Here is a 27286-nt window from a genome sequence, read left to right as displayed (position 1 = left end):
GATTACAGGTGTGAACCACTGTGCCTGGCTGAAATGTTGTATTTATAAAAATTGTTTAGAGAAGGCTGGGCGTGGTGGCTCGAGCCTGTAATCCCAGCACTTTGGGAGGCCAAGGAGGGTGGATCACCTGAGGTTAGGAGTTAGAGACCAGCCTGACCAACGTGGTGAAACCCCATCTCTACTGAAAATACAAAATTAGCCGGGCATGACGGCGCATGCCTGTAATCCCAGCCACTCGGGAGGCTGAGGCAGGAGAATTGCTTGAACCTGGGAGGCGGAGGTTGCAGTGATCACCCCATTGCACTCCAGCCTGGGCAACAAGAGCGAAACTCTGTCTCAAAAAAAAAAGAAAAAAAAAAAAAAAGGAAAATCCTCTAACTCTGTTCAGCAATTTTTGCGATCCAGCCCTGCAGTCATAGCTAAAATTCTGAAACCATAGAACACCAGCAAGGAAGAGAATTTAACAAAGGCAAGTAATTTGCTTTACTAAGTTTTAAATCCTCTTATAACCTACCAAACTGTTGTCAGGCTCAGGAAAAAATATCGCAGGTGAAAATAGAAGAGAAAATAGGAATCACAGAAGAGGAACAAACATGTTGGATATTTGTTTTTCAGAACATTAACTAGGCTTTGGCCACCAGGAGTGACTTAGTAAATGGAACTGTTTCTCTGAACAATTTTTTTTTTTTTTTGAGATGGAGTTTTGCTCTTGTTGCCGAGGCTGGAGTGCAGTGGCACGATCTTGGCTCAGTGCAACCTCCGCGTCCTGGGTTCAAGCGATTCTCCTGCCTCACCCTCAGGTGATCCACCCGCCTCAGACTCAGGTGATCCCGACCTCAGGCGATCCACTCCCCTCAGCCTCCCAAAGTGCTGGGATTACAGGCGTGAGTCACCGCGCCTGGTGGGATTATCTCATTTTTTTTTTTTTTTTTTCATTTTTACTAGAAGGCTCTATCTCCTGGGGGTGGGGTGGGGTGGTGAGATCAATTCACCTGGAAGTGGAAGCTGGGAACCTGATGTGAGTTCTGAGAGTTCTGGGGTCCAGCCCCTTATCTTGCTTTGCCTGGAGGGCTGAAGGACTGGAAATACTTTTGTTTTGGGGCTGGAACCTGGGCTGCAGTTTGGGAGGTGGTGGTAGTTTGTAAGAGGAGGCGGGTCTGGTAAGCACTTTACCCGAATTGGGCAGTGGGAATTTGGGAGTTTAGGACAATGGGAAGCTGGTTCTGAGTTTTAAACTGGGGAGTGACAGATCAGAGCTGGATTTTTAGGAGTTTCTCTGTCCCCAGGTTTAGAAAAGACCCGGGTGGGAGGTAGGGCTGGGGTGAGGAGGGAGAGAAGTGGACAATCGGAGAGCTGAGGCGGGGTGGAGGGGAGAGCAGCGTGTCACTGGCTCGGGATTCCGGCCCAGGCGGCCAGGTGGACAGAGATAGAGATGAGCTTCTTTCTCCGAACTGGGTTTGCTAACTTGTGACTGTCACTACTCTATGCTCCAAGGCACCTGGCCCAAGGGATCAAGCCTCTTGGGCACAGAGATCCACATGGAGCCCTGAAGGACCAGACAGGGACCTCGCCTTCTCTGTGTCCTTCCTGGGAAGGGGACTCCAGACCAACTGCCAGTCTTCCGGTTCCACCTCTCTGACAACCGCTCACCTCACCCTCCTTGGCATCTTTATTTCAAATGCTCCGTCCCTTTGTTTGCACGGGTTCCTTGTCATATTCTGTGTTCCCATTTTTAACTGGAGAATAAGGGACTGTGTTATTCTACCCACAGGCCTAGCTGAGGGGATAGGGAGGCCGTGCCTACCTCCATGGCTCTAAGAAGTGAGGCAGGCGAGAATGTGCAGTCGTCGAGGCCAGAGGACCGGGCCTCAGCTTCTCCTTAAGACCCTGAGTCCTCCTCTGGGGACCACCCCGTTGTACCTGGAGGAGAAAATGCCAGCCCAGGAGGGAAGGGTTGGCCGCCCCCAGAGAGCCTGCTGCGAAGTGAGTTTGCGCACTGGGGAGCGGGCGCGGGTGACTCCAGCGCGGCTCTGCCAGTCCGCGGGGATGGCGGGGAGCAGCTTCGTGCACTGCGGGCTCTGTGCATGCAGAGGCGGGAAGCGCCCGCAGCCCGGCAGCCGGCCCCGCGGGAAGGCGCAGCCCGGGCTTCTGAACCCTGTGAAAGAACGCGCGGGTTCCTGGTCTTCCAAATGGGCAGGAGTCGTCCTACCCGCCTGCGGTGGGAGGCCACATGGGGGCACTGCGCCCGGGAGCGGTCTCAGGTGCTTTCCAAATGCCCACTGCTGCTCTCATCCGTACCAGCGATGATCAAGAAGGGGCCTGGTCGCTCGGGGAGGTGCCCCAGCCCGACTCGACTCCGGGGACAACGCCGGGCGACGCCATCTGCGCAGGTCCCAGAGGGCCGCTTGTGTCTGTGTGCAGGGCGTGCTGTCTGTGGAAACACGAGGGCACACTAGCACTTTCCTGTATGTATCATTATACTTCAACTTTTAGGAAGTGCATTAGGAGGGTCTGCACCAGCCAAATTCGGGGATTAAAGCTTTTAAGCGGGAAGCACGCGCCTCGTGCTATCCCTTTAAAGCGTTGGGCCGGCCCGAGGCATTCTGGCCGCTGCCGCTGCCCGTAGCGCTCCTCCGAGAGGCCGGCTTTGTGCGCTCGCCCCGCCCCCCGGACACCGCCCCCCTCCTCTCGCGCACGCGCACTGCGCCCCCGCCGCCTGGCGCCCGCCCGAGCTGCCGCCTCGTCGAGCTGAGTCCGCGCTCCCGCCCAGGCGGCGGCCGACGCGACGCCCCGAGCGCCCGGCCCCGCCGCCGCGGCCCGGCAGGTAAGCGGGTAGCCGCCCGGCCCGGGGAGCACGAGGCGGGCAGCGGGGCGGCGCCAGGAGCCCCCAAACCACCCCCGGCCGCCGCACGTGTTCCCCGCCGGGCCTCGGGCCAGGCCCAGCCCCGGGCGCTGCTCCAGCTGCAGCGGCCCCGCCCGGGACCCCCGCCCTGGCCCCTCGGTGGACGGCCGCGCGCGTAGGCCCCGCCACCCTGTCTGCCCCCACTCGCGCCCCCACCGCCGCTTCCCCGGCGGGCCGCTGACAAGGCCAGAGCGCCGGCACTGGGGCCTCTTCCCCGCAGGCGGCGTGCCCGGCCTCACATCGCCCCTCTCTGTCCTCTGTATCTTCAAGGAAGGACCCCAGACCCACCAAGCCACTCAGTCCCTGGACGTGGTGCGCTTCCCCTCCTCGTAGAAACGCCCCCAGCCCGCTCCCGCCGCTCACCCCAACCCGAAGCAGCCAAGCTGCAGCTCGCTAGGTGGGGTCCTGGGGTGCGGGTCCTCGGTCCTGAACGGGGGGCCCACCGTGCCTCCTCGCGCGGGGCCGCAGACCTGTCCTGGCCGGTCAGCGAGAGCCATTTTGAGCGGTTACGTTCTGGGACCAAACTGAGGTCGGCCTGTTATTTATCGCTAACGACACTCCCTGCTGTCTCGCTTGCAAGTTTCCACTCACCCAGGTCCGTTTACCCATCTCCTCAAATGCTGGTTTAATCTGTGATCTGGGCAGGTGCTGTGCTAGCCGGTGGGGAAGACAGGTAAGCGAAGGACCCAGGCGGGAGCCTGTCCAGGATCTCAGAGAGGTAGAGCCGGGTTCCCACCTCTGTTGGGCTGGCCACCTGGCTGGTGTTGAAGATGCAGATTAATTCTTGTCTTTGCACACAGTGTGCTCTCCTGACTGCATGCCACAGGCAGATTCCTGGCTGGATCTCAGGGACTGAGGGACTCAGGAATCAGCCTGTGGCATGCAGTCCAGAAGGGCATACTGAGGTTTGGTTGCTGACTTCAGGTGGTCAGACTTACCTGGATGAAAAGCAGTGGATGCTAGGTGGAGCCAGGCAGCAACTGGTCTAGAGGCCACCTCCTCATCACCGTGCCTGTAACCTTGGCCCTCCCCCTTTCCTCAGTATCAAGTCTCCAACCTTCCTGTTCCCTCAAAATGATTGTTCCACAGAGACACCTGGTTGTTCATGAAAATTCCAAGCCTTGGCCCGGTGCAGTGGCTCACGCTTGTAGTACTAGCACTTTGGGAGGCTGAGGCGGGCGGATTGCCTGAGGTCAGGAGTTCGAGACCAGCCTGGGCAACATGGCGAAACCCCATCTCTACTAAAAATACAAAAAAGTAGCCGGGTGTAGTGGTACGCGCCTGTAATTCCAGCTACACGGGAGGCTGAGGCACAAGAATTACTTGAACCCGGAAGGTGGAGGTTATAGTGAGCCGAGATTGTGCCGCTGGACTCTTTGGACTCTGTCTTAAAAAAAAAAAAAAAAAAGAAAGAAAATGCCAAGCCTAGATGCCACTACTGAGGTAGAAACTTGGCAGGTGTGTTGGGTCAAGAAATTGCATCTCTCCCCCTACCACCACTACCATCACGGAATTTTTCACTCTTTGGCCTAGGCTGGAATGCAGTGGTGCAATCTTGGTTCACTGCTATCTCTGCCTTCCGGTTTCAAGCAATTCTTCTGCCTCAGCCTTCCCAAGTAGCTGGGATTACAGGGACCCGCCACCACACCGACTAATTTTTGTATTTTTAGTTGGGACGGGGTTTCTCCATGTTGGCCAGGCTGGTCTTGATCTCCTGGCCTCGGGATCTGCCCGCCTCCTGCCTTGGCCTCCCAAAGTGCTGAGATTATAGGCGTCAGGCACCACGCCCGGCCACTGTATTCTTAAAAGTCAAGTTAAGGTTGTTTTGTTTGTTTCTTTTAAATGTTCATGTTTTTTGAGCCCAAAGGGTTGGGCAGGTTGGGCTTGAGCTGGGAGGGGCTGGGCACCTTTTTTGTAAGACCGCCTACCTGTTGTTCCTCACCTGAGGGTGTTTCCAGGTGTCTAGCCTCACGTAGGTGAGTGGATGCTGACCGGAGCTGCTCGGCCCTCTGAGCTGCCTGTTTCGCCTTCTGTTCCTCTGGTGTTTCACTTGGGTAGGGCATGGCCACACTTCACTCAGCTTTTGCCCTGGCCTGGCTGTCTCACGCTAGGACATTTGCAGTGGACTTTGCAGCTTTTTGCCTGGATTTCCTTAGTTCCTCTCTCTCCTTGTATTTGTCCAGCCTGCCAAGGAAAAGGCAGCAGTTGGGTTAAACTGGCATGGCCAGGTTGCACTGATGACAAACACCACGTAGCTGGCATTTACTGAGGACAGGTTTTGTACTGGCACTTTGTCCCCTGGGCAGTGCTACAGGGCCTGCCCCTCCCCTTCCCCATTCTTGTACGGTACACTTGGCCGTAGATGCAGCGCGATCCGTCTTTCCGCAGGGACTCTTTGCTGCAGGTGAAATGGAGCGGTGGCCACACCTGTTCTCTGCAAAGTGGGTGTTGTAATTTCTCTGCCTTCCTCTTGGATGAAGACTTTGAGACGTGCTTTTTGATGCCTTCCATTTTGCGTTAGTGTTACAAGCAGCCTGTGCAAGATTTCAGTTGAAAGCTCCAAGCTAGAATTTCCAGTGTGTAAACTCATTAGATGGATGGTAGTGCTAGCTTCCAAGATTCCGATGGCCAGTGGTATTTGCAAGCTTGTCTCAGTGGCTTTCCCTTTTAATAATGCTGTCCCTCCTTTCTGAGTAACCTGTTGTGCTTTTATGAGACGTATTCAAGTAATGAATCTATTCCCATGGTAGAGGAAACTAGCTGCTTACTCTACAGATTTGGGGTCATTTTCACTGTCAAGGTGAAATCCATTGAACTGCAGTCTTTTTTCATTCCCCTGCAGTGTGAGTCTTGCTCGTAGAATATGGTTGGTGGACTTGAGGCTGCTTTTCCCGAAGGCAGGATGTGGAAGTTCCAGCAGGCAGAGCATGCACACGCCTGCAGCCTGTGCATGGAGGCACTGGAGCCCACCCATGAGGCGTAGACCACTGGGTGCCTGCGCCTGTGTTTTCAAACATGTCTGTGAACGGGATTGCATCACTTGGGGTGCATTTTAGGATTTGGATGTGCTGCCAGACTTCTACACTCTGAGGCTCAGTCTTCTGCCATTTGGCGTGTTAGCTTTCTGTCAGGAAACCTTTTGCCGTTCTTTTTTTAATGTGTCCAGGACTCTCTGAAGAAAATTGCATTTGGTTTGCACAAACTGCTGCATTCCTGTAGACTTCTGGGTAACAAAATAAGAAGCGCCCTTGAGGGTAGATCTTTCATTATGATTACAAAAGGGGTGAGCACAGGGGTGTCAGCGGAGCAGCTGGAAAGTGGTAGCAAGGACTTAGGGTCATTAATAGGGTCCCCGATTTGGAATGGTTTGTTTGCTGCAGGGCTCAATATGGTACTCACATGGTTTTCTCTTCATCCTTTTTCCTGGAAATCAATTTTTTAAAATATGGTTTGTTTCTTGGCTCCCTGTTCTGCATCTCGCTCAGCAGACTACCTCTGTCACCAGGTCCCTCCGTCCACGTTCCCTGTGCGGCCAGCATCAGAGCCATGGCAACGGAGGAGAAGAAGCCCGAGACCGAGGCTGCCAGAGCACAGCCAACCCCTTCGTCATCCGCCACTCAGAGCAAGGTGCGTGCCCAGGGGCTCCTTGGGCGCCTTCTGGGGGCAAATACGCTAGAGATTCTTGGAAACATTTCAAGCTCATAAGCCTAGTCTTCCCTACTCAGTTAAATGTCACTGCTAATTTTGATTTACTGACCACATACCTAATGAATGCTTGTTACCTGCTGTGTCAGGGATCCCCAGTCTGTCACCTGGAGGAGGGAACAGATTCTTGGTCCTGATTGTGAGAGTCTCTAGGACCCAGAAAACATCTCTCCATAGTTGCCCCCACCCTGACTGTGATCCTGAGGCACAGGCAGATCTGAAAGCCCTCCTGTAGACCTTTAGCAAAGGGAGCAGGGCCTCGGGTGTGTTTGGGGTGGGGGCAGTGGGACGCTGGACCAAGGCCGGAGCTGGTGGGGGCCTCCTGTGTTGTAGCAGGATTTGAGGTGGGGTGATACCTTGAGGGAGCCTCAGATGTTTCTGGCTTGGCTGGTGCTGTTGGTACTGAGTTTGGGGACGACAGAAGAGGTCTTGTGGGGAAGTAGTGGGCTCAGATTCAGATGTGTTCCACTTGAAAGGTGACGTCTACATAGGGATTGGTGGAAGGCACTGGGCATGTGGATTTGGAGCTCTAAAGATCTGAGCTGAAATTAAATGGTGGAGTCACAATCCAAACTGGTCACAAGTGGAACGCACAGTGGTGGTCACTTTTCGCTAACTGGTCTCTCCCGCAGCCTACGCCCGTGAAGCCAAACTATGCTCTAAAGTTCACCCTTGCTGGCCACACCAAAGCAGTGTCCTCTGTGAAATTCAGCCCAAATGGAGAGTGGCTGGCAAGTTCATGTACGTAGCACTGAGGTCCTTAGCTGCTGGGAAAGGCGGGCTGAGCTGCAGACAACAAACCAGCGAGGGGGTGGCTTGCTTCCTCACCTACTGCTGGGGGGCTATAGCCGGTGGGCGTGTCTCCTCCTAGAACTGTGACCTTAGCGCCCATTGAAATTGCCCGTGGGGGCCGGGCACGGTGGCTCACACCTGTAATCAGCACTTTGGGAGGCTGAGGCGGGTGGATCACAGGGTCAGGAGTTCGAGAGCAGCCTGGCCAACATGGTGAAACCCCGTCTCTACTAAAAATACACAAAAAAATTAGCCCGGCATGGTGGCACATGCCTGTAGTCCCAGCTACTTGGGAGGCTGAGGCAGGAGAATCACTTGAACCCGGAAGGTTGGAGGTTGCAGTAAGCCGAGATCCGGCCACTGCACTCCAGCCTGGTTGACAGAGCGAGACTCCGTCTCAAAAAAACGAAAAAAGAAATAGAAGAAGTTGCCCGTGGGCCCTTGGAGGGAGGGGAAGGGGACTAGTCCTCTCGGGGACGTGGCCGTGCCTAAGGGGTTCTGAGCCATGTGGTTCATGCTGATCATCTGGGGCTCATGTGGGAAAAGCCCAGACTTTGGATTCTGGATGACTGGACAACTGTGTCCTGCTCTTAGCCTCAGATCCTTTTGTTTTCTTTCAGCCGCTGATAAACTCATTAAAATTTGGGGCGCGTATGATGGGAAATTTGAGAAAACCATATCTGGCCACAAGCTGGTAGGTTTCAGCCCTGTGCGGTGACGTTGACTGTTGAACAGGGGTGGCTCTAGGGATCAAGGGGTCAGGGCTGCTTCGAGAGGTGTGGGTTCAGGTTTAAGTTTCCCTGTTGTTTTTTTAGAGTTATTTGCATCTTGAACTTTTAACGCAAATACATTTGACTTCCACGGAGGAGTGTCTGTGAGGCTGGCAGAGCTGCGGAAAGCCTGCTGTTTTCCTCCAGGGCCCTGTGTCTTTTGTAAGGTTAACGCTAGTGAGAAGATTTCCTGAGGGCAATGGGGATGTTTGGGGTTTTGACCTTTTGCTAACCGGTCCTACTTTGTCCTGGCAAGTTACTGACCCTGTTTTTTTCTCCCCAAGGGAATATCCGATGTAGCCTGGTCGTCAGATTCTAACCTTCTTGTTTCCGCCTCAGATGACAAAACCTTGAAGATATGGGACGTGAGCTCGGTAAGCCACACTCAGCGCTCCTCTCCAGGGGAGACCGGCAGCGGGGCACAGGGCGGGTGGTGGGGGGACTGAGTTGACTGCTCGGTAAGCAGCACTCAGTGCTCCTCTCCAGGGAAGACTGGCTGCAGGGGCACAGGGCGGGGGCGGGTGGGGGAGGTCGAGTTGACTTCGGGGAACAGCCAGTCACTGGCGGGGCATCAGGCATGCTCTGAGCTGTCGGGCATTGATGAATGTGATCCGACGCTTATGTTTGGGGAAGTAAGCACTGGAATAATACTAATGATACTCTGTTTTAGGGAAAGTGTTTGAAAACGCTGAAGGGACACAGTAATTATGTCTTCTGCTGTAACTTCAATCCCCAGTCCAACCTTATTGTCTCAGGATCCGTGAGTGTGGCCGGGGTGTCTTCCCTGGGGGAGGTGGTGTTGGATGTTGGGAAGGCGGTTGAATTTGCTTATAGCCACTGTGGAGAAGGCAGGTGGGGCCCAAGTCTTTTCTGTGCTGTTTGTGGGGAGGATGGACTGGTGGCAGGTCTTGGGTTCTGGGGAGGTTTGCCCCTTCTTCCTGTAAAATCACTGTCATTTCTTCTTTTGTGTTCAGTTTGATGAAAGTGTGAGGATATGGGATGTGAAAACAGGGAAGTGCCTCAAGACTTTGCCAGCTCACTCGGATCCAGTCTCGGCTGTAAGTCCTGCTGACACAGACGGGGTGGTGTCCGGCACTACGTGCCTCTGACGCTGGATGTGGCCAGCTGTCTCCCTGAGGGGCGTAAGTCTGGACATTGCCTGTGCCTAGCTGATTCCTGCTGTCATGCCACAGTCTAGAGCAATCAGGTTGGAGGCTGGGACCTGAGAGATGAGTCCTGTGTGCAGTAGAGGGATGGCAAGGGGGTGGTGAGGTACCAGTGGGGTGCCCTGTGGTGAGCACCAAGGGGCCTTTCGTGCAGGCTGGGTGGGGGGTGGGCAGTGGCCACAGGCGTTCAGAGGGTAGTGTACCCTGAACTGATGCATGGGACAAGAAGGGCGGCCAGGCTGAGAAGGGTGCTGGGAGGGGGAGTGTAGGTGAAGTGTGAGTTTTGTGTGGAGTTAGCTCTGGGCGGGGATGGCCCAGTCCTGGTGGGAACCGTTGGAAGCTGGAGCTCTCTGGAGAACAGGCTTTGCACAGGAACACGTCCTGCCATTTTGCTGTTGCTGTGCCACTGTGCAAAACAAATGACCGAGAGGCCGAGCATGGTGGCTCACGCCTGTAATCTCAGCACTTTAGGAGGCCGAGGTGGGTGGATCACTTGAGGTCAGAAGTTTGAGACCAGCCTGGCCAATATGGTGAAACCCCGTCCCTACTAAAACTACGAAAATTAGCTGAGCGTGGTGGTGGGCGCCTGTAATTCCAGCTCCTGGGGAGACTGAGGCAGGAGAATCGCTTGAACCTGGGAGGCAGAGGTTGCAGTGAGCCGAGATCGTGCCACTGCACTCCAGCCTGGACAATAAGAGCAAAACTCCGTCTAAAAAGAAGAAAACAAGAACAAATGGCCGAGAGTTAAACTACGCAGTATCACAAACCGCTCCATTTCAGAGTGGCCAGAAGGTTCTTTTTTTTTTTTTTGAGACGGAGTCTCGCTCTGTCGCCCAGGCTGGAGTGCAGGGGCCGGATCTCAGCTCACTGCAACTCCGCCTCCCGGGTTTATGCCATTCTCCTGCCTCAGCCTCCCGAGTAGCTGGGACTACAGGCGCCCGCCACCTCGCCCGGCTAGTTTTTTGTATTTTTTAGTAGAGACGGAGTTTCACCGTGTTAGCCAGGATGGTCTCGATCTCCTGACCTCGTGATCCACCCGTCTCGGCCTCCCAAAGTGCTGGGATTACAGGCTCGAGCCACCGCGCCCGGCCCAGAAGGTTCTTTTGTTAATAAAGTGCATGAGGCAGTTTCTCGGCCAAGCCTGCCCTTCGTTGAGAAGCGGAAGGAAAGGTGGATGCAGCGTTTGTCCCATGCTGCCTGCCAGTGTCGCTTTCACTTTCTGTCGTCTTGGTGGTGAATGGGTTTAAGCATTTTTACCCTTGAAAGGCTTTGCCCGAGTGAGATGGCAGGCGAAGCCCTGGTACTGACTGGATGGGTAGTGTGTCAGGCCAGGGCGGGGCTGCCGGGTCTGAGCCCCACACATAACCGGGCCACAAGGCCCTCGCAGGCCCAGGGTCACCGCTGCAGGGAGGCTGTTTGCTGTGGGGATGGCATCACGTGGCCCTGTGCTTGTGGCTGTGTGCTCGCGGGCCCAGCCCCTTGGTGCCAGTCCCCTGCCCTCCAGGGTACCTTGGGTCACAGCAGAGCTGACTTTCAGACTGGGCTGACAAATGAACACTTGTGAAGTAACCTGAGAAAGGGGTTTGCTGGTGGCCTTCGCGTTGGGAGGAAGAATTCTGTGAGCATCCTAGAGGCCAAAGATAGCGCAGGTGGGACTCGCAGGTGATAGGCAGGATTTTAAAAGTCTTTTTCCTACAAAAGTAGTTTGCTCATACAAAAACAAAAACAGGTTGGGTGCCATGGCTCCCACCTGTAATTCCAGCACTTTGGGCGGCTGAGACAGGAGGATCCCATGAGACCAGGAGTTTGAGACCAGCCTGGACAACCCCGTCTCTATACAAAAAGCAAAAAGTTAGCCAGGCGTGATGGTGTGCACGTGTGGTCCCAGCTACTTGGGAGGACAGGGTGGGAGGATTGCTTGGGCTCAGGAGTTTGAGGCTCTGGTGAGCAGGATGGTACCACTGCACTCCAGCCTGGGTGACAGAGTGAGACTCCATGTCTTTTTTTAAAAAAAAAAAAAACAAACTACAAAGTTGAGCAAATGTAGGAAGTAGAAAATGAATTCCCTGAGTCGCCCCTGGGGTTGGCTGCCGGGAGGTGGAGTCGGTCCCTCTGTGGTCTTCTACTTTGCTGTTTTAGGTGCGTCTTTTCCAGCGTAGCTCACTGCTCTCCTTTAAATAACTGGTACTGCACCACAGCTGCTGCTCTGTAGCCATCTCCACTGCAGAGAGGTTTGTGGGGGTTTTGTTTTTTTTTTTTTTTTTTTGAGATGGAGTCTCACTCTGTTGCCCAGGCTGGAGTGCGGTGGTGCGATCTTGGCTCACCGCAACCTCTGCCTCCTGGGTTCAAGCGATTCTCCTGCCTCAGCTCCCGAATAGCTGGGATTACAGGTGCCCACTACCACAACTGACTAATTTTTGTATTTTTAGTAGAGACAGGGTTTCACCACGTTGGCCAGGCTGGTCTCGATCTCCTGACCTCAAGTGATCCACCCGCCTGGTCATCCCAAAGTGCTGGGATTACAGGCGGGAGCCACCGTGTCTGGCCTGGGGCACCTTTGATGTCTGCGCACATCGATGCCCTTGGACTGCTGGTGTGGGCCTGCTGTGTGAGTGAGGACTCTGCCAGTCCTCTCAGTGGGTGCTTATGTGTAATTCTCACTTGAACAAAAAGGAGTACAGCGAACATCCTGTTTGCATCTGTGGCAGTCTGTGCAGGATGGCTTTGGAGGGGAAATGCAGTAGTCAGGATATGTATTTAGCTTTTTGACAGGTACATTTTGGAGCTTTAGAGATTTTGAGGCACGTGGCCCCCTGCTTCCTACCTCCCATCCCTGTCCCGTCTCTGGCCAGGGTTTGCCCTCTCTGGCCAGGGCTCCTCGGCTGAGGGCTGCTGCCGACTGCTGTCGGCCACAGCCCTCGCGCCCTTGTTGCACCTGGGACCTGTGTTTTTCCTGCCCTGGAGCTTCTGCTACTGCTTGTGTTCCCCAGGTGGACTCCACAGAGCACTTGGAGTGCTCCTTGGCTAGGGGCCTTGCCATCCCCTGATGGGTTCTGGCTGATTGCCTTATCTGTTTCCTTTTTGTTTTAGTATTTACTTACTTACTTACGTATTTATTTATTTATTGAGACGGAGTCTTGCTCTGTTGCCCAGGCTGGAGTGCAGTGGTGTGATCTCAGCTCCACCTTCTGGGTTCACGCCATTCTCCTGCCTCAGCCTCCCGAGTAACTGGGACTACAGGCATCCCCCACCACGCCTGGCTAATTTTTTGGTAATTTTTGTAGAGACAGGGTGTCACCGTGTTAGCCAGGATGGTCTTGGTCTCCTGACCTCGTGATCTGCCCACCTTGGCCTCCCAAAGTGCTGGGTCTTTTTTTTTTGGACTTTTGGGCACAGGGTCTCACTCTGTTGCCCAGGCTGGAGTGCAGTGGCACGATCTTGGCTCACCGCAACCTCCACCTCCTGGATTCAAGTGATTCTCCTGCCTCAGCCCCCCTGAGTAGCTGGGACTACAGGTTCATGCCACCACACCTGGTTAAGTTTTGTATTTTTTTGTAGAGCCAGGGTTTCACCATGTTGGCCAGGCTGGTCTCGACCTCCTGGCCTCAAGTGTTCCATCCACCTTGATTTCCCAAAATGCTGGAATTACAGGCGTGAGCCACTGTGTCCGGCCTCTCTTATCTACTTCCTAGCACTTAACTCTTCTGGCAGCCTTCTGCTAGAATGCAGAGGATGGGCTGTATTGCCCCTTGCACCTGAATGTGGATGGAATGGCAGAGCTGGGCCATGTTTGCTAGTGGATAGTATTTGAATGTGGTTAAGAAGCTGAACAAAGTAAAGCATGGAGTTGGCCCCGTGAGTTTTGGGGACTTGTTTTGTCTTGTTACCGTCCATCGTAATGGTCTCAAGAAAAGACTTTTTTTGCACATTAAAGGCAGGGACGAATGTGTTAGATGGATCCCTGTGAGTTAGAAAACTACTTTGAGAGGCTGCCGGCCAGATGGTTACGGTTAGGCAGCTGGCACTGTGAGAGCACCGTCAGAGCAGAAACAGGTACTCACCCCTCTGGGTCTGCTGGAGAACAATAGGGCCGCAGCACCCAGCATGCCCAGCATGGAGGCTGCCAGCCGCATGATGGCCCAGAGCTCAGGGCTGTGTGAGGTACCTGCAGATTTCAGAGACCTGGCACAAAAAAAAAAGTGTCTTGTAATAACCATTTGTGTTGATTGCATTGAAACAATATTTTAGATACATTGGGTTACACGTTATCAAAGTAATTTCACTTGTCTTTTAAGCTTTTCTAATGTAGCTTCTAGAAGAATTAAAATGACACATGTGGCTGGCAGGCTCTCGAATAGTCTAGCCTAGCACTTCTCCGGGCGTGCAGCGGCAGGCAGCATGCCCCGGGGACCTGTTCGAAATGTACGTTCTTGGACTCCCCCACCTGGACTGGTCAAATCAGAAGCCCTGGGGATAGGGCCTTGCAGTCTGCCCTATACATGTGGATTTGCCTCTGGGGACACATGGCAATGTCTGGAGACATTTTTGGTTGTCACAACTATAGGCATCCAGTGAGCAAAAGAAAAGGTTGCCACTGCACAGGGGCAGCGCCACCCCTTTCCCCCGGAAGAGTCTGGTCTAAAATGTCAATAGTGCCAAGGCTGGGAAACTCCAGTTTAGACAGTAGAAGCAGACAGCCTCAGTCCTCTCCCCAAATCATTAAACCATGGCTTCCTTGTGTGACTTGACTTCACCCAGGAAATGTATCAGCACCCATAGCCTGAGACAATACAGTTTCCAAAGGTGCTGTTTGCTTGTGAGAAGGCTTATCCTTGTCTGGGTGCAGTGGCTCATGCCTGTACTCCTAGCACCTTAGAAGACCAAGGTGGGAGGATCCTGTGAGCTCAGGAGTTCGAGACCAGTCTGAGCAAGATAGGGAGACCCTGTTTCTCTTATTAAGAAAAAAAAAAGGCCGGGCGCTGTGGCTCACGCCTGTAATCCCAGCACTTTGGGAGGCCGAGGCGGGTGGATCACGAGGTCAGGAGATCGAGACCATGGTGAAACCCCGTTTCTACTAAAAATACAAAAAATTAGCCAGGCATGGTGGTGGGCGCCTGTAGTCCCAGCTACTCGGGAGGCTGAGGCAGGAGAATGGTGGGAACCCGGGAGGCAGAGCTTGCAGTGAGCCGAGGTCGTGCCACTGCCCTCCAGCCCGGGGGACAGAGCGAGACTCCGTCTCAAAAAAAAAAAAAAGAGAAAAAGGGCCGGGCGCGGTGGCTCACGCCTGTAATCCCAGCACTTTGGGAGGCCAAGGCAGGCGGATCACGAGGTCAGGAGATGAGACCATCTTGGCTAACATGGTGATGGTGAAACCCCGTCTCTACTAAAAATGCAAAAAATTAGCCGGGTGTGGCGGCAGGCGCCTGTGGTCCCAGCTACTTGGGAGGCTGAGGCAGGAGAATGGCGTGAACCCAGGAGGCAGAGCTTGCAGTGAGCCGGGATCGCGCCACTGCACTACAGCCTGGGCGACTGAGCGAGACTCCGTATCAGAAAAAAAAAAAGGGTGGGCGCGGTGGCTCACGCCTGTAATCCCAGCAGTTTGGGAGGCCGAGGCGGGTGGATCACTTGAGGTCAGGAGTTCAAGACCAGGCTGGCCAACATGATGAAACCCCGTCTCTACTAAAAAAAAAAAAAAAAATACAAAAATTAGCTGGGCGTGGTGGAGTGTGCCTGTAATCCCAGCTACTTAGGAGGCTGAGGCACGGGGATCACTTGAACCCGGGAGGCGGAGGTTGCAGTGAGCTGAGATCGTGCTCCAGCCTGGGTGACAGAGGGAGACTCTGAAAACAAACAAAAAAAGATCAGGTAAGCAGCAGTCATGTCCATGACTTGAAAGTTAAGTTTTTGTCTCTTCTCCCTCTCTTTAATTCTTAGGTTCATTTTAATCGTGATGGATCCTTGATAGTTTCAAGTAGCTATGATGGTCTCTGGTAAGTGAAAATATTTTACTTCATTAAGCAATGAGTACTTACTAAGGGCCAGCCCTTGCACCGTTCCTGCATCTGGGGGTACAGCAGTGACGAAAGACCCAAGTCCTTAACTTCCGAAGCTTCTCTGCTGGCCGCCCTGCCGACGTGTTAACAGATACGCAGTGCAGTTTCAGGGTTGGCAGCACAGGTGGCGAGGCGGCGTGCCTGGGAAGATGTCCTTGCTGTTAGGGTGGGTCAGGGAGGGCCTCCTCCATCAGACCTCAGCTCCGTGTAGATGCTGACGTGTGCTGTTCACACGCTTATGGAAAATGGGTGTTTGGACCCCTTGAGGTGAAAGCCGTGCTGCTCTGGGAGGATGCTGAGTGTGCCACCATGCCCGTGAGGACGCGTCACCATGCCGGGCAGGCGAGCCCGAGCAGATGGCAGCATAGGGGAGGGCAGGAGGAAGAGTGACGGTCTCCTGCGGAAAGCCCACCTAAGTCTCAGCAGACGTTTGTAGTGCCGGGACTTGGCAATCTGTGTCCAGCACTCCTCGGGAGACACAAGGGCAGTGGAGAAGTACAGCTAACTCAGCGAAATGTCTGATGGGAGCGAGTGCGGGGAGTGGAGTGTTTGGGTTGTGTTTTGGGTGTGGGGTGGACAGCATCATAACTTGTTCAGATTGGTCACTAGGGAGGAGGGGGGCAGTGGCAGCCACTGGCGGAATTGAAGATCTTACTAGGACTTCCTGCAGGGAGCCCTCAGATGGACATGCACACTTGAAATCTGTTTCCTGGTCTGACTCCCCAGTGACTGTTGGCATGGATATCCCCAGGGGTCACAGTCTGTAGTTGCCATGCATGACCGCCCGTCGGTTTTGAGTAGACGGGTCTGGTGGGAGAGGGTCGTAGTCGAGTTGCACCCGACCACCGGCCCAGCCTCCCATGGGCTCTACAGCACACACTTCCGGGCCATCGCCTCGCGAGGTTCAAGATGCAGTTGCAGCACTGTGATGGCGTTGGGGCTGAGGTCACTGGAATGTGCTGTGGCAAAAATTAGGTCATCTGGAGCCCAACATTGGCCAGTAGTGTCCACGGTTAAAGCCATTGTTTACACTTGACCATTTACCAGCTTATTATAAAGGATACAATTCAGGAACAGCCAGAGGGAAGGGGTGCACAGGGTGAGCAATGGGGGAGCGTGGAGCTGCCAGGGCCTCTGGTGCCACCATCCCGGCGCCTCTGTGTGTGTGTGACCAACAGAAGTGAGCACGGGACAGTCTCAGAATTACTCATGGACCCAGCTCTAAGAACTTTCTAAAAAAATCAGAAAAAGTATACCAAGGAAATGAGGAGGGAAATGGGAAACAAATGAGACCGTTGATGATATAAGGTGTGTTCTTCGATGAGGCTGGTAATGAAAACCTTTTAAGCCCCATAATGGAAAAAGCAAAATAAGCAAGATGAGAACTAGGCAGTGGGTGGAAGCACTGCAGGGGGAGGAAGCGGTAGTCAGAAGACTCCGTCCAGGCTGAGCAGTGCCTCGGCTCCGGCAGCGAGCTCGGCTACAGCTCCTAAAGGAGCCCCGGGCATGGCACCTTGAGGGACCAGTCACTGCTGAAGAGACTGGAAAAGGGGATCGAAGGCCTAAAAAGAACATCATTCCCTGTGACTTTATACCTGAATTCAGTTAAATAGTGAACAGACCACAGACAGGAGGGAGCTCCCTGGTTCATTTTTTTGGATTTAGCATGACCTTGCGACCTGAGCCTTGATTGCTGGTCCTAGAGGAAAACCACAGAGGGCAACTCACTGGTGAATGTTGATGCCAGGATTCCAGAGGAAGTAGCAGCCTCCTGAGCCTACGGTGCACAGAAAGGAATTCCCACAGCCAAGTAATTCAACATTCATTATTGAATAATGAAAGGATTATCACGTAAACATCAGGACAAGTAATTCCACATTCATCATTGAATAATGAAAGGATTATCACGTAAACATCAGGACAAGTAATTCAGCATTCGTTATTGGATGATGAAAGGATTATCACGTAAACATCAGGACAAGTAATTCAACATTCGTTATTGGATGATGAAAGGATTATCACGTAAACATCAGGAAACCTATGATCTAATTCTGCCGACAGATTAAAGGCGTTAAATGTCCCTGTGATTCATCAGTAGAGGTCAGAAAGGTGCCTGATTGATAATACCCAACAGCCAACCCTTTAGCGAGATACAGCAGTACTGTTGACTACCTACTGGTCACTAATAATTTTCACATGTGGTGACACGCTAAAACTATTTCTGTGAAAATCCGAAGTGGGACAGGTGTGCATGTTTCCCGTGTTACTCAGCATTGTTGGGAGTTTCTAGTTAGTGTAAGAAAATGAAAAAATAGTCCTATGAAAGTTGGATAGAGATATACATCTTTGTAGATTTATTTGCATGTTTTCAAATATTTAAATGCCACCAACACTGCTTTTCAAATACCCATTTAACCCTGTGACGTGGGTACTGTCAGCCTTGCCTCTCAGGCAGGGACACGTACCACGGTCTCTCAGTTGGTCAGCGCAGGACCCAGACCCTGTGTCAGCTCTGGAGTCTGGGCCTGGAACCTCCAGCTCTGCGGGCTACGTGGTGTGGTCTCGCGTTTAGTGCCATCCGTGCTTGAACGTTGACTGTTTTTCTCTCTACTGGGAATTGCCAGTTAGAAGATGGGAAAAATGTTTCCATTTTAACTGTGACAGAAATGCTAAGATGTTTAGGAATGCGGCTAGCAAGAAGGAGCAGGCCCTATGCAGGAAATGAGAAACGGAACTGAAAGGACACACGGGGGTTAGGTCTTGAGGCTTAGGAGATGAGACGGCTCCGGAGAGGCCCTCCCGCAGTGATTGCGGAGCTAGAGGACGTGCATTTAAGATCCATGGGGCAGCAGGAGGGAGCTGTTGCTGAGAGAATTGAGAAGATGCAGAGTTGGGAGGAGAGTTGCTGCTTCTGGGTTTTAAAACCCTAGGTGAAGTGACTTCACTTCAGGTCCAGTGTGGTCTCGTCCCTGGATTATCGAAGTGTGGGCAGAACAGGAGGTGGGTGTGCAGAGCAGAGAGCTCCTGGGGCTTTCCCAGAGGCGGCTTCTCCATGGTGAGAGATGGGAGAGGCCGTGCATGGTGGCCATGGGATCTCGTGCTTGGGAATGGCTTGTCCACATCTGCCCTGAGCCTGTGCTCTGCTGCTGGCATCTGTGCAGTAGAATTGTGGGTGCTAACACAGCGGGCTCTGCTTACAGAATGCGTCTGTATTGGCAGAAATCACAGAAACCTCGAAATTGGAATAATGTAAATGCCTGGCTCGTCCGTTCTGGGAATAGTCCAGAAGACTGCTTACAATACTCTTAAATTTTTGTTTTGAAAGAAGCCCTCTCATTACTTGCATGTGTTTGCGTGAGCGTGGGCAGACGCCTGCAAGAAGCCTGGGCTGCCGCTGTCCCTCTCCTTGGCCAGGGAGAGTGGAGAGAGCAGCAGGCTTCCCCCTCTGTGTTGGGGGTAAACCACAGCTTGTGTAGGAGAGATCCAGGGGTACCCCACACATGGTCTGCGCGTGTGTGAACTGTTGATGTTTGTACGGACAGTGTTTAGTCTTTGTCCCTAGAATATAAGAGTGACTGTTAAACGGGTGAAGCATAACTTTTAAAAAAGGATAGGGAAGGCCAAGCGTGGTGGCTTACGCCTGTAATCCCAGCACTTCGGGAGGCTGAGGCAGGTGGATCACGAGGTCAGGAGATCGAGACCATCCTGGCTGACATGGTGACACCCCATCTCTGTTAAAAATACAAAAAATTAGCCAGGCGCTGTGGCGGACGCTTGTAGTCCCAGCTACTCGGGAGGCTGAGGCAGGAGAATCGTGTGAACCCAGGAGGCGGAGCTTGCAGTGAGCCGAGATTGCTCCACTGCACTCCAGCCTGGGCGACAGAGCGAGACTCCATCTCAAAAAAAAAGCGGGGGGAAGCATGCTAGTCCTAAAACTTAGATCTGATTCCCAGCAGCCTCCGTGAGATCATAACTTGTCTGCTTACACTTTTTTGTTCTCTTTGCTTCGCAGTCGCATCTGGGACACCGCCTCGGGCCAGTGCCTGAAGACGCTCATCGGTGAGTGTGGCTCTGCGTGGAGGCTGGGTCTGTGGGGAGGGCCTCCCCTGCTGGGTCCCTGCCCCTCTTCTTCACCAGCTCCTCCTTCCTCCTCTGCCCTGGGTCTGCCCCTGTAGGAGGAACCTTCCTCCTTGTCCGACCGTTCCGCCAGCTCCTTCCGACCGCCTGCTGGCTCTGGTGCTCCTTCTGGTGAAGTTTTCCTGCCGTGGTCTTTCTTCTCTTGGGCCAGTTTGGGGCTATCGGGCCTCACTCGGTCCTCTGCTCACTAGCGTCCTCTGGGCACCCCCATCGCCCCTGGCTTCGGGCCCCTGCTGTCGTGCCAGCCTCTTGGATCATTCCTTGAGTAGACAGGCTGAGCACCTGCCTATCTGCTGGGGGTGCTGCCGAGGTGGATGGAGGTGCGCTGGGGGCATGGAGGACAGGCCCGAGGTCTTCACGCCTCGGCGGGAGGAGAGGAAGGAGGGTCATGGTGTGGCCTGGATGGGAAGGCCAGGTGCCAGGCAGGGTGTGGCCTGAGGCTCTGTGACGGCCTGGGGTTCCCAGCCGCCCCTTGCAGAGCCTGCAGAAAGGAGCGGAAGGGTTTTCATCCGGGGAGTGTGAAGAAGCCTAGGTTAGACGTGTGGGATGGGGCACACCTGAAAGAGGGAGCTGGGTGCTGAAGATGGGGGTGGGCCCCCTGTGTGGGGAGGCCCCCCGTTTGCGCTCCTCGTCCCCCTAGTCTGTCATAGCCTGCTGGCCCAGCGGACGCCAAGCCCCACAGACTGGGAGGCTTTCAGCGGCAGGAATGTTTCCCTGCAGTCCAGGAGGCTGCAGTCAGGATCGAGGAGGCCTCTTCCTGGCTTATAGGCGCTGCCTTACCCTGGCTTCACACTGGTGTCCCTGGTGCCTCCGTGTGCCCAAATGTCCTCTTGTAAGGACACCACCCTGGGGCCTCATTTTCACTCTGTTGCCTCTCTGAAGGCCTCATCCCCGGTACACTCACCTCTGAGACTCTGGAGGCCTGGGCTTCAGCGTGAGTCTCCTTGCCACAGCAGTCTATGTAGCTTCCTGCCTTGTGGGGCCAGCCTTTTGCCATGCATCCCTCCTGAGCGAGATCACACCGTCGTTGGTGTCCCCTGAACGGGCCACCTGTGCTCAGCAGTGTGTGCCCCTGTTGTGTGAGCGCACGTAACCCTTACAGCCACCTGCGAGGAGGGGTGTTGTTCTCATCCTGCAGAGAGGCGCATTCACTAGCCCAAAGATCCACAGCAAGCAGGTGCAGGGACCGGGATTCCAGCCTGGGCACAGGTGGTTTTGGGCACCCCTGAGCCCAGGGTGGGGACGGAGGGGTCGCTGCGTAGCAGTTTTTCCATCAGCATCTACTCAGGTCTAGTGAGTTAGGCCTTTCTGGACTTCACTGAGACAGGTTGGCTGATGCCTGCCTTCTCTGTGAGCTCTGCCCAGGCAGCCTGGGTTAGGCATGCAGACACATTTGCCCTTAGCTGTGTTAAGGGAGCCTGGCCCCCGGCCCTCACTGTGGCCTCGGCCTGCCTGGCCGTGTGATGTGGTGTGCCCCTGAGGGAGGGCCTGCGTGGCCTCACAGAGTCTCCCGTGCCTTTTCAGTGTGTGTGACCGGGCTGAGGGAGCGGAGACGCCAGGTGCCTGGCGAGGCCAGGCGTCCCCGTGGTGGTAATGCTGAGGGCCGCGTCCTTCCCGGTGCTCGGGACACACCAGCGCGTGCACATGCTCGTTGGTGGTGGGGAGGGGGGTCCCTGATGGGGCCTAGGGGTGGGGCCTGCACCAGGACACACCTTCCTTGAGATTCCCCCCTCCTCACTCAGGTGAGGGGAAACGCCTTTCTCCGGTTGTGCGGGTTGTGGGGTTGTCATGTCCTGAAAACTCTGACCTGTACATCGACAGCTTCTGGGAGCCTTGACTCTTTCAGCTGTGTGAGAAAAAGTGGCTCTACTCTGCCCCCAGGGGTGCAGGGTCCAGCTGATAGGCCTGGGGCATTAGCTGTGGGTGTGACAACAAGCAGATGGGGTCTGTGGGCGTGAATGCCCCTTGCGTCGATAAATTCTTAAAGGCGAATTTCCAAGGTGACTTCCCCAGCTCTCTTTGCTGCTGCTGGAGTCCCTCTGTTGAGTTGGGCATTCGCCAACCTCATCCAATCCTGTGAGGCAGGTGATTCCTGAGAATGCCCACTGCCTGGTGCCCGAGGAGGCCTGTATTCCTAAAGTCCTGGTGTCAAGGGGCCCCCGGGGCCATGGGCTTGAGGTGTCAAGAACATGCTCACGGCTGGTGTGCGTGGCTAGGCCACCCTTCGGGGCACCGAGGGGTGGTGGTGCTGGCACTGGTGGTGGTGGTGGCCGACCTCACTCAGATGTCGCACGTGGGGGACGGGGACTGGGTCCCACCTCCTGTCCCTGCCCAGCTGTCAGCGCCCACCCCGTGTCACCTGTCCGTTTTTATTGCAGATGACGACAACCCCCCAGTGTCTTTCGTGAAGTTCTCCCCAAACGGCAAATACATCCTGGCTGCCACGCTGGACAAGTGAGTACTGCGTGGGACTGTGGGGGCGGGCGCGTGGCCTCCCCAGCCAGAGCCACCTGCTCGCCAGCGTGAGCCTCGGAGAGCGTGTCGTGGGCTTGGCACGGGACCCAGGCTCCTGCTGGAGCTTTGGCTTCTGGGCAGTGGCCTGTTAGGTCAGAGGCTGAACCTCAGGTCCGACTAAAGGAGGATTTAGGGTCAGTTTTCTGGTTCAGCGACTGTGGCCGGGGCAGGCCTAGCCATCCCACACGAAGGAGTCGGTGGTCTGGGGTCCTCCAAGGCCCGTTCTGGTCCTGACCTCTGAGGACCTTGGTTTTACCTCTCACAAAGCCGCTGCCCTCCCGGACTGTTCTCTAAGCTCCAGCTTTCCCATGCGTGCAGCCTCAGCCCTGTGGGTCCGAGTCTGGGCCCCGATTCTCTGAGGGCTGTGTGATTGGGTGGTAAAACCTGTTCTGGACGTTTCCAGAACCAAGAGGACTTCCTCACCCTTTTGAGGATGACCTGAGTCAGGGACGATAACACCCGTCAGCTTCCTGTTAAAGTCTCTCTTGGAACTGCAAATACTTGCGGCTCTCACACTGTTGCTCCCCAACGCCAAGTCACTGGACTCTGAGCCGGAGGGGCCCTCACCCTGATGGGGAAGGGGGTTGCATCCCCGCTGGCTTTTGCACCTGGCGTTGATGGTGGCCGTGACGTAGTGGCTGCAGAGTTGGGCGTGGGGACAGAAGGACGCCTCCGGACGTGCCGCCTCACCCCTCTCTCTGTCTTGCAGCACTCTGAAGCTCTGGGACTACAGCAAGGGGAAGGTGAGCTCCCGCAGGCTTGGGCCCCCGGTGTGCGCCGTCCCTGGGTCGTGGCCTCTGGTGGGGACAGAGTGGCCCCGCTGATGACAAAGGAGAGGAGCTCAGAGAGCCATTTCCGCTGGGTTTGGTGCGGATTCCTGAGAGACCTGGGTATTTGTAGGGCGGCAGTCTGCAAGTTAAATCTTCCATTGTGTGCGTTTTGTACTTGTACTTTTCAGAAATAAGTGTAGTCAGTGGTGAAATGCCTTGCTTAGAACATAGAATTACACAAAATCAAGGGGATCCATGACTCTGTGACCAGCCTGTCCCCTCCTGTTTCAGTGCCTGAAGACGTACACTGGCCACAAGAATGAGAAATACTGCATATTTGCTAATTTCTCTGTTACTGGCGGGAAGGTGAGTCTTAACAACCTTGAAGCGTCTCACGCGTTCCCAGCTTACTCTCCCGAGAAGTCACACCTGTTACAGGTTGCTTTACACTCAGACGCTTTTCGGTGCCCACAAAATGAATTTCCGTTTCAACCAAAGTGCGCTGCGCCAAGGACTGGGGACACCTTGTCCCGTCTGTTTCTAGGTCCAGCTCCTTAACGGAGGCAGGCAGCCTGTTGCTGGGCTCTGCTGGCAGTGCTTGGCCGATGCCTTCCGAGGGGGTTGGGACCCGACAGGTGGAGCTCCGTGGCTCAGGGTGTCCCTGGGTGGGTGTGCTGGCTCCGAGGCTGTCGTCCCCCCGCCCCAGCAGGGAGGGGAGTGTGTTTTCCCGCCCACCCACACTGGTCTTGATGCTGCTTAGACCGGGGTGACTCTCAGGCAGCATGTGTGTGACACACAGACTCAGGAAAGGGTGACCTGAGAGGCATCTTCCAGCCTGGAAGCCTCTCCTGGGGCAGGCAGGTGCCTGGCTTCTTTGAGCGAGGCCAGTGCTGGGGTAGAGCAGGCGGGGCTGTCCCCACGGGGAGAGGAAGCCTCAGGCCTGGCTGCAGGGCAGGCAGGGCTTTTTGGTTGAGTTCAGCCAGGCAGCCACCAGCGGGGTGGGCGTGGGGCAGGGCATAACTGGAGATTCTGCCCTTTCCACATGCACGAGCGCTGACCTGCTTTTCCTTGCCCTGTTTTCCCTGCTTGTTGTTACTTAGTGGATTGTGTCTGGCTCAGAGGATAACCTTGTTTACATCTGGAACCTTCAGACGAAAGAGATTGTACAGAAACTACAAGGCCACACAGGTGAGAGCCTGTGCTCCCGCAGCCACTGGCTGCCTGTTGATGTGAGGACAGTTCCTGTAGGTGAAGCGTGGTCTGCCCGTAGGGTGCCGTCGTCTTCCCCTTCCCTCCTCAGCCTTCCCCGTTGAGGAGCCGCTGCTAAGAGCCCTTGCCCAAGGCATGGAGCTGGTCACTGTGCTGCCGACTCGGACCCAGGGCTCCTGTCTTGAACCCTGTTTCTTCCTGTTCTGCCAGGTATTCTGGTCCGGAAGGTGTGTGTGGCTGTGGGACTTTAGGTGGGTGTAGCGTGTCCCACCTCACGGCGAGCTCTGTTTCCTGGGCCGGGGACAGTGAGGTCATTGCTGCCCCATCCTGGAGGCTCTGGCTCCTTTCGGATACCTGTTCCCTCTCCCAGAGAGACCCCAGCTGCATGCAGGCCTAGTGGTGCTGGTTCCCAAGCGACCTGGGGTTGCCCCCTCCCTGGGTCCTGGCTGGCCTCTGCAGCCACCACTGCTTACTCACCCTCTGGCCCTGCATTTCCATGGCTCATGGGGCCAATGAGAGCATGGAGGGCAAGCCCTTGTGGAATCGGGGGAGGTGCTGCTTCTCCCTCCGTGTGAGCAGCTTCACCCAGCCTGGGGTCAGCACTCATGCTCCACGGTGGGCCTGGGCCTTCCTCCGGATCCTCGCCGGCGTTCTGGGGTTCCTTTGGTTTATGTAGAAGTTGTAAACACTTCGATGCGGCCGACCTTGCACCAGCCTGTTAGATCTGACCGCCCTGCTTGGGTGGTGGACTTGTCCTTGCTGTGACAGAGCCAGCCCTGTGGAGCGCTCTGAGGCTCAGCATTGGTGGGAGGCGGTGGGAGTGGGCGCCTCAGGGTCGGAGTAAAAGAGGGACATTGTCGATAAAGGACTGAGGACCGTGAGGGGTCTGACTGGGGTCCTTGTGCGCACTGGCCTCTGAGCCAGTCCTGCTGCCACGCTCCTCCCTGTGGGTGCCGAGCCGCTGCTAGTGGGGGCATGTGGGGCTCCTGGTCTGCAGGCAGGGCTGACACTCCCTGCGGCCTCCTGCCTCTGCCCCCCAACCAGCTGTGTCGCCCTGGTACCAGCTGCTGTCCCCTCGCTCCCCTCCCCTGGGCTTCCTGTGTTGAGGGGGGGCAGCAGGTGCTTGTCCTGAGACCTCCCGGGTGGTGTGCAGAAGCTACCAGCGTTTCTGAGGAGAGGTGGAGCTCAGTCTGGGATGGCGCCCAGGGCATAGGGATGGCTCTATTTCTCACTGTGTCTTTGTTTTCAGATGTTGTGATCTCCACAGCTTGTCACCCAACAGAAAACATCATTGCCTCTGCTGCGCTAGAAAATGACAAAACAATTAAACTGTGGAAGAGTGACTGCTAAGTCCCTTTGCTCCTGCCCGCGAGAGACTGTCGGGAAGTTGACCCGGATTGGCAAGAAACAGGGTGTCTTGGAGGTGGTCCCCAGGGTCTGCGCCTGGGGGTCAGGACAGGGCCTGATCTGAGCCTCCTCTTTGAAGATGATTTGGCCGAGCGGAACGTGTGGACCACCGGAAAGTTCTAAAAGTTGCTGGTGACATTTCTTGCCAATTCTAACACTGTCTAGGGAAGAGTTCCTAGTCTATTGTGTTCAAACAGAGTCAACCAAAATTTTTAATTTTTTATTACAAAAGGGTGAAGTTCAATTGAACATGCGTTGTGTTTTTTCAGTAAACGTTCTGTATCTTTTTGATATTCCGTGACCCAGTGCACGCCATCACCGCCACCGTGGCCCCGCCAGCTGGTCTCCCCTTTGGCCTAGGGCCCTGACTCCTCCATTCCCGCCAGTAGCCGTTGCTAGTGTATTCTTGTCTTTCTGGAAAACAGCATTGTGTGGTTGTTTTCCGTGTAAAGAGCCGTTTGTGTCTTGGGAGCTTGTGGACCACACGTCGACAGCACAGTCATCGCGCACGACGCTCCTGTTTGTCTCAGTGTCCCTGCAACAAGCAGCACCACAGACTGTAATAAAAGGTGGGGTTTTGTGAACGGTTGTGGCAAGTGAGTCCTTGTGAAGCTCGTCTCCATGTGGCTTTCTTGGAGAAAGGCTCCCCTGGGGCAAGAGGGCGGAAGGTTTCTTCGGAAAGGAGGTGCTGAGGCTGCCTGCGCCTGCTCTCCGAAGACGCCTTCCTCTCTAGGTTCATTGTTCAGTGTTGCTGCGGGAGGAGCGGGGGTGGGGAGGTGCTTAGTTGCAAAGGAGCCAAGCTCCTGATGGGCTCCCTTTGGGATGTGGGGGATGCCTGTGGCATGGGAAGGCTCCCTGAGTCCTTCACTCCAGGTCAGATGCCAGTGGGACTGATGCGCCCTATGAGGGCTGCAGGGCCAGCGCTGCCCTTCGGCATCCTCAAGGGGTTGGGTGCTAAGCGCAAGCCTCACTGTCCTTGCCGGAACCCTCACTCGCCCGCCCACCCGTCTGTGCTCCTGACGGTGCGACTTCCTGGTGCTCACCTGCACAGCGGTTTACAGTGGAGGCCAAGCGGGCGCCTCTGGGGAGCGAGGCTGAAACCTGAGCTCTGTGGAGACCCTTGTGGTGAGGGCTGCAACACAGGGCAGAGCAGGGTGGCCGAGGGCACAGGCGCCTGGGTCTGTCCCACGGGGCAGGGCTTCGGGGTGGGGTGGGCTGTGGTGCTCTGGGAAGCCAGCTTGGGTCCTGGGTCTACAGAGGGCCCTGGCCCCGGAGCCCAGCCAACTCTTCCTCTCTCAGGGCCTGGAGTCCTGGGGGAGCCCAGCCAGCTCTGCCTCTCTCAGGGCCTGGAGTCCTGGGTGAATCCTGCAGGTTTTTGGTTGCACCGGCGCAGGGAGGAAGGGGGGGTTGTCAGGTGGGCTCTCCTGGGGGTCCTCCAGTGGCAGAGGTGAGGAGGGGATTATCCGAGGCATCTGGAGATGTATGTCCTGTGGTTTCCCTTGCCCTTCTGTTTCTGATGAGGTATACGGATGAGTGACCTGCGCTAAGAAGTGAGTTGCCACAGTGCAAATGGGTTGGTGTTTGTCTTTGACGCTCAGGGTCTGGGCGCCTCACATTTGCAGTCTGTTGTGACAGACACGGGGAGCTCCGCGTGCCAGCCTGCGGCTGCCCTGCTGTGGGGGTCCTGGGGGCGGCCAGCCTCCTTCAGTCTTGTTCTGGGGGGTGGCCCACTCCGGGGAGGGGTGTGCTGTGCTGAGCGCTGTATCCCTGAATATAGTTTATTTTTTCTACATTTGAATTCTGTTGTAGATTTATGTAAAAATACATTCTTTTTGAAAATAAAAATTTTCATGTCTTCTAA

General features: G+C 55.2%; 1 protein-coding gene and 1 long non-coding RNA gene across 7 annotated transcripts; both read left to right on the top strand.

Annotated features, from left to right (window-relative positions):
- The first annotated feature begins 2063 nt into the window (after positions 1-2063).
- On the top strand, positions 2064-27286 carry WDR5 (WD repeat domain 5). 6 transcript variants are annotated; one of them, XM_033238627.1, is made up of 14 exons: positions 2064-2465; positions 6408-6529; positions 7240-7348; positions 8020-8093; positions 8454-8543; positions 8840-8929; positions 9144-9227; positions 15270-15325; positions 19401-19447; positions 21904-21979; positions 22749-22782; positions 23101-23175; positions 23910-23997; positions 25268-27286. In XM_033238627.1, exons 1-14 carry the CDS (start codon positions 2231-2233, stop codon positions 25366-25368), a joined length of 1281 nt encoding a protein of 426 aa, XP_033094518.1. In that variant the 5' UTR covers positions 2064-2230; the 3' UTR covers positions 25369-27286. The 6 variants fall into 6 exon arrangements, with proteins under 6 accessions (XP_033094518.1, XP_033094521.1, XP_033094519.1 ...); XM_033238630.1 differs by lacking the exon at positions 2064-2465 and adding an exon at positions 2686-2824; XM_033238628.1 differs by lacking the exon at positions 2064-2465 and adding an exon at positions 2689-2824 and having other exon boundaries at positions 6391-6529.
- LOC117099197 lies at positions 9967-11063 on the top strand. Its single transcript, XR_004443735.1, has 2 exons — positions 9967-10127; positions 10433-11063. It is a non-coding gene; the product is annotated as an uncharacterized LOC117099197 (long non-coding RNA).

Source organism: Trachypithecus francoisi, unplaced genomic scaffold (assembly GCF_009764315.1).
Source record: "Trachypithecus francoisi isolate TF-2019V2 unplaced genomic scaffold, Tfra_2.0 Lachesis_group16, whole genome shotgun sequence".
NCBI lineage: Eukaryota > Metazoa > Chordata > Mammalia > Primates > Cercopithecidae > Trachypithecus > Trachypithecus francoisi.
The sequence above is the reverse complement of the archived record's forward strand: the minus strand, read 5'-3'. Positions and strand labels throughout refer to the sequence as shown.

Bases quoted from the DNA above. Each gene is read 5' to 3' on its own strand.
- WDR5 (XM_033238627.1), top strand. From the start codon at position 2,231: ATGGGGGCACTGCGCCCGGGAGCGGTCTCAGGTGCTTTCCAAATGCCC. The intron at 7,349-8,019 runs GTACGTAGCACT...GTTTTCTTTCAG, and splicing joins AGAGTGGCTGGCAAGTTCAT to CCGCTGATAAACTCATTAAA. The intron at 22,783-23,100 runs GTGAGCTCCCGC...CTCCTGTTTCAG, and splicing joins GGGACTACAGCAAGGGGAAG to TGCCTGAAGACGTACACTGG.